General features: G+C 40.9%; 1 protein-coding gene across 1 annotated transcript; it reads right to left on the bottom strand.

The window, feature by feature from the left end:
* Positions 1 to 4,798: 4,798 nt before the first annotated feature.
* On the bottom strand, positions 4,799 to 7,584 carry sox11a (SRY-box transcription factor 11a). Its single transcript, XM_084144634.1, has one exon. It carries the CDS (start codon positions 7,471 to 7,473, stop codon positions 6,406 to 6,408), a length of 1,068 nt encoding a protein of 355 aa, XP_084000760.1. The 5' UTR covers positions 7,474 to 7,584; the 3' UTR covers positions 4,799 to 6,405.
* Positions 7,585 to 11,163: the final 3,579 nt, after the last annotated feature.

Here is an 11,163-nt window from a genome sequence, read left to right as displayed (position 1 = left end):
TCGGGGCATGTAAACTTTGCTCAATTTTTATGAAGGGACTTAACGTGTGCCAGGAAAACATTTCCCACACCACTACATCACCGCCACCAGCCTATACCTTTGACATCAGGCAGGATGGGGCCATGGACTCATGCTGCTTACGCCAAATCCTTACTCTACCATCAGCATGACGCAACAGGAACCGGGATTCGTCGGACCAGACTCTGTTTTTCTACTCCTCAATTGCCCCAGTGTTGGTGATCGCGTGCCCACTGCAGCCGCTTTGTCTTGTTTTTAGCTGATAGGAGTGGATCCCGGTGTGGTCGTCTGCTGCAATAGCCCATCCGTGACAAGGACCGACGAGTTGTGCTTTCCGAGATGCCGTTCTGCACACCACTGTTGTACTGCGCCGTTATTTGCCTGTTTGTGGCCCGCCTAGCGGCTGTTTGCTTGCTGTTTTCGCCCACAGGACTGCCGCTGACTGGATGTTTTTTGTTTGTCGCACCATTCTCTGTAAACCCTAGACATTGTCGTGCATGACAAGCCCAAGAAGCCGGCCGTTTCTGAGATACTGGAACCAGCGTGCCTTGCACCAACGATCATACCATGCTCAAAGTCGCTTAGGTCACTAGTTTTGCCCATTTCAACGTTCAATCGAACAGTCACTGAATGCCTCGATGCCTGTCTGTCCCCTTTATATAGCAAGCCACGGCCACATAACTCACTGAGCTAACCATTTTCATGAACAGGGTGGTGTACCTAATATACTGAGTGTACATTGCATAAACAGTTTTGAGCGAGAAGGCCTTATTTCCCTTGGCTTCAATTAAAGTAACCTAAGCAGTAAAGCAACAGTCGTGCTATTACAGTGCCTTCAGAAAGTATTCACACCCCTTGACTTTTTCCACATTTTGTTGTGTTACAGCCTGAATTTTAAATGGATTAAATTGAGATTGTGTGTCTCTGGCCTACACACAATACCCCATATTGTCAAAGTGGAATTGTGTTTTTAGAAATGTGTACAAATAAATTAAAAATTAAAAGCTGAAATGTCTTGAGTCAAGTATTCAACCCCTTTGTTATGGCAAGCCTAAATAAGTTCAGGAGTACAAATGTGCTTAAGAAGTCACATAATAAGTTGCATGGACTCTGTGTGCAATAATAGTTTTTAACATGATTTTTGAATAACTAACTCATCTCTGTAACCCATACAATTATCTGTAAGGTTCCTCAGTCGATCAGTGAATTTCAAACAAAAATTCAACCACAAAGACCCGAGAGGTTTTCCAATGCCTCGCAAAGAAGGACACCTATTGGTAGATGGATAAAAATACAAAAAGCAGACATTGAATATCCCTTTGAGCATGGTGAAATTATGAATTACACATTGAATGATTTATCAATACACCCAGCCACTACAAAGATACAGGCGTCCTTCCTAACTCAGTTGCCGGAGAAGAAGGAAACCGCTCAGGGGTTTCACCATGAGGCCAATGGTGACTTTAAAACAGTTACAGAGTTGAATGGCTGTGATAGGAGGAAACTGAGGATGGATCAACAACATTGTAGTTACTCCACAATACTAAACAAAATGACAGAGAAAAGGAAGGAAGCCTGTACAGAATAAAAATATTCCAAAACATGCATTCTGTTTGCAATAAGGCACTAAAGAAAAACTGCAAAAAGAATTGCACAGAAAAATTAATTTATGTCCTGAATATAAAAGTGTTATGTTTGGGGAAAATCCAACACAACACATCACTGAGTCCCACTCTTCATATTTTCAAGCATGGTGGTGTCTGCAACATGTTATGGGTATGCTTGTCATCGACAAGGACTAGGACGTTTTTTTAGGATAAAAAGAAACGGAATAGAGCTAAGCATAGGCAAATCCTAGAAGAAAACCTGGTTCAGTCTGCATTCCAACAGACACTGAGAGACAAATTCCCCTTTCAGCAGGGAAATAACATAAAACACAAGGCCAAATATACACTGGATTTGCTTACCAAAACAGCACTGAATGTTCCTGAGTAACCTAGTTACAGTTTTGACCTAAATCGGCTTGAAAACCTATAGCAAGACATGAAAATGGCTGTCTAGCAATGATCAACAACCAACTTAACAGAGCTTGAAGAATTTTTTTATGAATAATGTGTAAATGTTGTACAATCCAGGTGTGCAAAGCTCTTAGAGACACCCAAAAAGACTTTCAGCTGTAATCGCTGCCAAAGTTGATTCTAACATGTATTAACTCAGGGGTGTGAATGCTTATGTAAATGAGATATTTCTGTATTACATTTTCAATAAGTTTGCTAAAAATGTCTAAAATCATGTTTTCACTTTGTGATTATGGGGTATTGTGTGTAGATGGGTCTTCAGTATACCCCCCTACCTTGCACAACACAACTGATTGGCTCAAATGCATTAAGAAGGAAAGAAATTCCACAAATTAACTTTTAACAAGGCACACCTGTTAATTGAAATGCATTCCAGGTGACTACCTCATGAAGCTGGTTGAGAGAATCCCAAGAGTGTGCAAAGCTGTCATCAAGGCAAAGGGTGGCTATTTGAAGAATCTCAAATCTCAAATATATTTTGATTTGTTTAATACTTTTTTGGTTACTACATGATTCCATATGTGTTATTTCATAGTTTTGATGTCTTCACTATTATTCTACAATGTAGAAAATAGTAAAAATAAAGAAAAACCCTTGAATGAGTAGGTGTTCTAAAACCTTTGTCCGGTAGTGTATATTTAATCAATTTTGAATTCAGGCTGCAACACAACAAAATGTGGAATAAGTCAAGGGAATCGTTTCTGAAGGCACTGCATATATATTCTCCCTATTCATCAACCAGCAGAGCAATCAAGTTATGTATTTGACAGTAAATGTTTGTGTTTATACTGAAGTAATCCTACATAGTATATTTCATGTGGGTTTTTAGTTGAATGAGAACTTTATTCTCAACCTCTGTTGCTGCCAACAGCCTTTCTACATGTATGTTATTGATCATACTGCTCAACCGTCAAATCATGTGTATTTCTGAATAGTCGTACTTTTCTCCCTAAGGATCTGGAGTCATGAGTGATGCTTATGTTGTTGTTATTATTACGCACACATAAATCCATGTCAGATTTGACATAGGCCTATCAATAACTGACGTAGGCCTATCAATAACTGACGTAGGCCTATCAATAACTGACATAGGCCTATCAATAACTGACATAGGCCTATCAATAACTGACATAGGCCTATCAATAACTGACATAGGCCTATCAATAACTGACATAGGCCTATCAATAACTGACGTAGGCCTATCAATAACTGACGTAGGCCTATCAATAACTGACGTAGGCCTATCAATAACTGACATAGGCCTATCAATAACTGACATAGGCCTATCAATAACTGACGTAGGCCTATCAATAACTGACGTAGGCCTATCAATAACTGACATAGGCCTATCAATAACTGACATAGGCCTATCAATAACTGATAGGACGCTTTCCCCCATGCTTCAATATTCGTTTACAAATGAAATTGTGAAGACAACTTGACATTTTTATAACATAAATGCCAATGCTTTTGAACATATTTCAGTTTGCCCGGTAAACAGCAATGCTAAACAACTGTTGAATTGATGCATGCAGCGTTGAGCGTTATATTCGTTTACCTCTTGCAATGTAATAATTTATATTCTAGGATGAGATGTTGTGTTTTAGCTCAGATGGGGAATTCTGAATCAGGCATTGAGAGGGAGCGAACTGGCCAGTAGGCACTAGGCAGGCACACATGCTGAGAGGGCCTTCTCTGGTTACCAACACCATTTCAAAGAGGACACACAATCTCACCAATCACATTGCACAGCATGCTGGAGAGTGATTTTCAATTTCTTAAAGCTACGGTGTCCTTATAGGCACAGTATGCATGTAACAGGAGAACTAGGTTAGGAAGAACATATATGCTGAGTGTTCAAAACATTAGGAACACCTGCTATTTCCATGACAGACTAACCAGGTGAATCCAGGTGAGAGCTATGATCCCTTATTGATTTCACCTGTTAAATCCACTTCAATCGGTGTAGATGAAGGGCAGGAGACAGGTTAAAGGTTTGAGACATGGATTGTGTATGTGTTCCATTCAGAGGGTGAATGGGCAAGACAAAAGATGTAAGTGCCTTTGAACGGGGTATGGTAGTAGGTGCCAGGCGCAACGGTTTGAGTGTGTCAAGAACTGCAATGCTGCTGGGTTTTTCACGCTCAAGAGTTTCCCATGTGTATCAAGAATTGACCACCCAAAGGACATCCAGCCAACTTGACACAACTGTGGGGAGCATTGGAGTCAACATGGGCCAGCATCCCTGTGGAATGCTTTCGACACCTTGTAGAGTCCATGCCCCGGCAAATTGAGGCTGTCCTGACGGCAAAGGGGGGTGCAATTCAATATTAGGAAGGCATTCCTAATGTTTTGTACACTCAGTGTAGATTGCAACATATTTCAAGACTGTAGTTTGCATGTATACCTTTTCATTTTATTCAATGTGATTTTACAGTTTGAGTCCATTTCAGTTGAGTTTGGCCAATATGCAATGTTGTTATGTACTCCTCATTACTATTCCTATGGAATATGCATATACCAAACAAAATTGTTGTTGTTCCCATGCAATACAATGTATATGTTTTCTATGGCCATAAGGCTGTCTGTTCTGACAAAAATATGCATCTAACATTTTCTGTCATGACACCTTTTCATGATCAGCAAAGTAGCACGTGTACATAATTTATTATTCACAAACTGAAAGGACAGTTGATGGTGGTATGTACTTGTTTATTAAAAGATGTGTCAAAGAGAGATTCACACTTGGAACGTGAAATAACTACTGCCATGAACCTTTTAACATTTTCCTGGCATATAATTAGGTCATATTCCAAACATTGTATTCAAACAGACTTCATATGTAAGACCCACATAAAAATAAACAATATCTTTCTGAAGTGCAAAAAAAATACAGGTTTATGGTTAATGTTTAAGAAAAGAAGGCAGTCTTCAGTTTAAAATAAAACGTTTCATTTCATGAAACAGGACTATGGAATGTTATTTTTTGCTTGCTTGTTTGACTTTTGCCAGACCACCCACATAAAAGTCCCTTGCAGTACTTCTCTTTTTTTTCCTTCCAGAAGTTTGGGGTTTTACACAGTTTGGTTGAGATATGTTTTGGATATGCCCAATATGCACACTAGTGGGTCAAATAACATTCAAATTGGTATCTTTGTTTTGTCTTTTAAATGTATCACACCACACGGCCATATTAAGTCATTTTGTATCAGTTCCAGCTGATTTATTTATTTTCTGTCAAGGCAGACATCCGCATCATGACAGGTAATGATGTTGACAGTGCACAAGGCTGTTTTTTCATCACTTGCTACAAAAATGCAGATGGTCTGTATTTTAAGAGTATATATTGCACAAAAAATGAGGGGGGAAAAACAGTATGTGCCATAAAAAATACCAAAATCCAGTTTCACACCTGCGATTTGGGACCCATCCACATATCACGAGTATGATATACATAAACTCCTAACTTTACTATATTACAGTACATATACAATCTTGAAACTAGTCCCAGCACTGAGGTATGTTGTCCCCATGATGCCATTGTATTGTCTACAAATACTGAACAAATCTGCTCTACAACTGTACAAAACCTTAAAATCCACAAGGCATTTTGATGCAAGTTTTAATTTAACTTAATCCTTAAAACCAGGACTCCCTTGCATGCTAAAACAAATGATAAAGGGAAGAAGTGCCTGAAACTCACTGAAAGCACAGTAAGAACGTTCCCTTTTAACTGTACAAAAATATGCCTGAAAATATCTTACTTTTCTTTTAAAAAGATGAGGTCTGTTATGTATCAAAATGTTTCCTCCACACCTGTATTCTGAAGAGGTTTAGGCTGCTTAATTTTCAAATCAGGAGGTAAACTGAATCAGTTACAAAAAAAAAAACGTTTGCGGCATATAGAAATTACATAAAACCGTTGTAAAGTAACATCCTGAACATTGTCAGTTCACAGATTTGCTTTAGGTCAGTCCACAGTCCTACGTGTTCAGCTCCCTGCAGTTTTAAGAGGATAAGATGCATAGAAGTTCACAGATTTTTCCCTTTGTGGTCCGTTTTAGTTGAATAGTAATTGTAGACCTACAGAAAAATCCATAAAACCCTGTCATGCTGTCAGAAAAACGTCTGCAGACTTTTTTTTGCTACAGTAGGCTACCAGCTTCATAAGCATCTCATTCCTCAAACCTCACCTCGTCTCCTCCCCCGGACCCCTAGAAACCACAGAGGAGGCAGGGCTATAGGAACAACTTGAACAGGACATATAATTTCATTTGTCATTCTCTGTTATTACTCGGATCTTTTAAATTTAGTATGTGAACACCAAGTCAGAAAAGTTCGCCTCTAACCAGTCCCCTGCTATCATTTCACTGAGCTCTGGTGTGCAATAGTCTGGAAATTCAAAGTGAGAGCCCAGACTGCCCTCGCTGAAAGAGTCCAAATCTTTATCCACAAGAGAGAGGGAGAGATTTCCTGAATTCGTGTTGCCCAGCTCCTGCCCGTGAGCGCTGGGGGCGAAATTTAAACTGAAGTCAAAAAGCAAGTCGTCCGCGTCCTCACTGGAAGATGTGGAAACAGACCTAGAAGATGCTGGTGAGACGGAAGCAGGGTACATTGTGCTCTGCTTAGTAATGTTTTTGAAATTGTAAAACAGTCTGTTCGGTGCCGCATTCCGCACTTCTTCATACATGCTGGTCCCCTCGGACTCAGCGGAGGAGCTCAAAGTTGGGCTCGCGGGAACTTTTGCTACATTATATGGCCTCATCTGCTCCTCGTCCTCCTGTTTAATCCGCATACGATAGGCCTCCTCGTATTCATCATCGTCATCATCATCTGTGAGTTCAGTTTTAACCGTCTTTGTAACTTTTGGGAACACACAGTCATCTCCGTAGCTGTGAGACGATTTAGAATGGGTCTTAGCCTTTATTTTGGAGCATTTCTTACCGGGAGTCTTTGCCATTTTGCTGCAAGATTTCTCAGGAGATGGTGCTGATGGTTTTGAACTGTCGAGCTTTGGCTTTTTCTTGGGTCTATACTTGTAATCGGGATAATCAGCCATGTGTTTTAACCGGAGCCTCTCTGCTTCCCTGATGAAGGGAATCTTTTCACTGTCCTTTAGCATCTTCCATCGCTTTCCCAGCCTTTTGGAAATCTCTGCGTTATGCATGTCCGGAGACTGCTCCATGATCTTTCTTCTTTCAATTTTGGACCAAACCATAAATGCATTCATAGGTCTCTTTATATGACCGGTTGCTGTCTTGCACCAGTCTGGGTTTATCGGCACCGGGCTGCAAGCCATAAATTCGCTCTCCTCTGAATCTGTAGCCTCCCTTGACATGCTGCCCTCCGTCTCGCTGTTGTCGGTGTGCTGCACCATGGTCTCTTTTTAAAGTTATCTTCCCCCAGACGTTGCAGTTTCTAACACCCCACTGCCAAGTCTCTGTATTCGCTTAACCAATGTGTCCACGTCCTCTGTGTCTCAAGCTCTGCTCTCTTTTCCAGAGTTACAAACTGCCTTCTTAACTAGTTATTAGCTTTTTCATGTCCATTACGTCATTGATAAGTATCCAATCACGTCCCCTCCATTCCGCCCAACAGACTCCATACAGTCCCTTAACCCTTTAGAACGCCCTTCCTAGCTCTCATTGGAGGTGGGATTTGGAGGTAGGTAGTGTGGTACAGTGTCTGGACCCATGCTGCGCGAGACATGCATATTAAACATACACTTAGCTCACAGTGCTCCGAACATGAACAAGCAATAAGGAGCGCAAATGATAAAACTCTCCGCGTGTATGGCTTTAGTTGTGCTGAAAGAAATTCAGTCAGATTGTCAGCAAGGAAAGAGTAGGAGATATGCACAGCAGCCTAGTAATAATGTATCCGACTCACGCGCCTAGAAAATGTATCCATTTACAGTTGTTGTTTCTTTTTTTCTCCTAAATTGAATACACTGAAGGTGGCGCTTGGACACTGTTGCAGCGCGCGGACTGGATACATTGTAACATCAGTGGCGCGTGGACCTCAGTAGCCTTTATCAGCGATAGTGTAATTCACAGTTATTAGGCTACATGGCAATAACAGAATCACACGTTTTCAGGCCTTGTTAATTGCATGCTGCTGTTTATTAAATTTAATTAATTAACAGAAATCTCATTAGTTCACCTGTTTTATGATAATTTGTTCTAATAATTCACACTATGATGAGCAATGCACTTTTTGTTGATTTTATAATAATAATACTTTTGTAAATACTGTTTAGTAATCTAATATTAATCAATTGATACCCACTCTAAAAAAAAAGTAAGATAATATTTCAATCAACCAACTGTATCTAATAAATTGTTATAAAGAGCGTCATGTTGACGCTATTGCTCTTTAGCATAACGTTGACGTGGTCTGACGCCCGTCTAGGTGCATGCATGCACTAAACACCCTGCTCCGACACCAACGTCTGTGCTCCCTCTCTCCCTCCTTGTTGAGTTTGCTGTGTCAAGAGGCAACAGTACAGTGTCGGTCTCCCTCCCTGCTAGTGCTCGGCTCAGGCTGCACCCCCGTTGTCTGGCTCTGGGTGGCAGCCAGCAGTGCTATTGGAGGTTGGGGCCTGTTTTTTTCCCTCGTCCCCTAGAGGGCAATCACTTACCCTTTTGAAACCCTCCCCCACCCTGCACCTTTCCATGAGCTGGGTCTTATGAAGTGTCACCACTGAGAGAGAGAGAGAGAGAGAGAGAGAGAGAGAGAGAGAGAGAGAGAGAGAGAGAGAGAGAGAGAGAGAGAGAGAGAGAGAGAGAGAGAGAGAGAGAGAGAGAGAGAGAGAGAGAGAGAGAGAGAGAGAGAGAGAGAGAGAGAGAGAGAGAGATATGTTAACATACGTTTCCCATGCCAATAAAGCCCTTCAATTGAAATTGAATTGAGAGATGCTTTATCATGACCACCATGTTTTTCCACATTTTGTCTGTAAGGTTACTCCATCGAGCAGTGCATTTCAAACATAGATTCAACCACAAAGACCAGGGAGGTTTTCCATTGCCTGGAAAAGAAGGGCACCTATTGGTAGATGGGTAAAACAAAACATAAAAGCAGACATTGAATATCACTTTGAGCATGGTGAAGTTATTCATTACACTTTTGATAGTGTATCAATACACCCAGTCACAACAACAGGCGTCCTTCCTAACTCAGTTACCGGAGAGGAAGGAAACCGCTCAGCTGATTTCACCATGAGGCCAATGTTAACTTTAAAACAGTTACAGAGTTTAATGGCTGTGATAGGAGAAAACTGAGGATGGATCAACAACATTGTAGTTACTCCACTATGGCAAGACTTGAAAATGATTGTCTAGCAATGATTAACAACCAATTTGACAGAGCTTGAACATTTTTGAAAATAATATTGTACAATCCAAAGATTCACAGCTGTAATCGCTGCCAAGGTGATTCTAACATGTATTGATTCAGGGGTGTGAATTATATATTTTTGTATTTCATTTTCAATACATTTGCAAACCTTTCTAAAAACATGTTTTCACTTTGTCATGATGGGGTATTGTGTGTACATGGGCGAGATGTTTTTTTAAAATTCACACTGTAACACAACAAAATGTGTATAACAAATGTGCACACTATACACTCTTAGCAAAAAAGGGTTCCAAAGGGGTTCTTTGGCTGTCCCCATAGGAGAACCCTAATTGGTTCCAGGTAGAACCCTTTTGGGTATAAATGCTTGGTTACACAGTTTCTTTGAATAACAGTCTCCAGTATCAACATTTCCAAGGAAACAAAGACAGGGAGATAGGAGAATCTGTAGAAATGCTGAGATAAAAGGACATACTCTTTGCCAGAATTCAGCCAGCCTTCACAAGACCATAACATATGCAAATATGTCCCCTTTTGTGTTTTACACCTCCAGCAGAGGAATTACATTTCTGAGTGCATGTAATTCAGTTTCACTAGCATATAGTATGTTCTATGGATGGTCTTAAACTGCAGTAATTTATGTCTGAGATTATATGAACATGACTAGGCATTCAAACATACAGTGCATTCGGAAAGTATTCAGACCCCTTGACTTTTTCCACATTTTGTTACGTTAGAGCCTTATTCTAAAATTGATTATTTTTTTTTTATCCTCATCAATCTACACACAATATCCCAGACAAAGTGAAAACAGGTTTGTGCAAATGTATATATCTAAAATAAACAATAAAAACATTATTTCATATGCATTCATAACCTTTGCTATGAGACTCAAAATTGAGCTCAGGTGCATCCTGTTTCCATTGATCATCCTTGAGATATTTCTACAACTTGATTGGAGTCCACCTGTGGTAAATTCATTTGATTGGACATGATTTGGAAAGGCACACATCTGTCTATATAAGGTACCACAGTTGACAGTGTATGTCAGAGAAAAAACCAAGCCATGAGGTCGAAGGAATTGTCCGTAGAGCTCTGAGACAGGATTGTGTCGAGGCACAGATCTGGGGAAGGGTACCAAAAATGTCTGCAGCATTGAAGGTCCCCAAGAACACAGTGGCCTCCATCATTCTTAAATGGAAGAAGTTTGGAACCACCAAGACTCTTCCTAGAGCTGGCCGCCCAGCCAAACTGAGCAATCGGGGGAGAAGGGCCTTGGTCAGGGAGGTGACCAAGAACCCGATGGTCACTCTGACAGAGCTCCAGAGTTCCTCTGTTGAGATGGGAGAACCTTCCAGAAGTACAACCATCTCTGCAGCACTCCACCAATCAGGCCTTTATGGAGCGTGGCCAGACAGATCCCACTCCTCAGTAAAAGGCACATGTCAGCCCACTTGGAGTTTTCCAAAAGGCAGCTAAAGACTCTCAGACCATGAGAAACCAAGATTGAACTCTTTGGCCTGAATGCCAAGCGTCACGTCTGGAGGAAACCTGGCACCATCCCTATGGTGAAGCATGGTTGTGGCAGCATCATGCTGTGGGGATTATTTTCAGCGGCAGGGATTGAGAGACTAGTCAGGATCGAGGGAAAGATGAACAGAGCAAAGTACAGAGAGATCCTTGATGAAAACCTGCTCCAGAGGGCTCTGGAACT

Source organism: Coregonus lavaretus (assembly GCF_964263955.1).
Source record: "Coregonus lavaretus genome assembly, chromosome: 27".
In the NCBI taxonomy this organism is placed as follows: domain Eukaryota; kingdom Metazoa; phylum Chordata; class Actinopteri; order Salmoniformes; family Salmonidae; genus Coregonus; species Coregonus lavaretus.
Note: the sequence above shows the minus strand (reverse complement) of the source record. Positions and strands in the feature narration are given on the sequence as shown.

What these genes read in the sequence shown, in the direction of transcription:
- sox11a (XM_084144634.1), bottom strand. Translation starts at nt 7,473, where the DNA reads ATGGTGCAGCACACCGACAACAGCGAGACGGAGGGCAGCATGTCAAGG.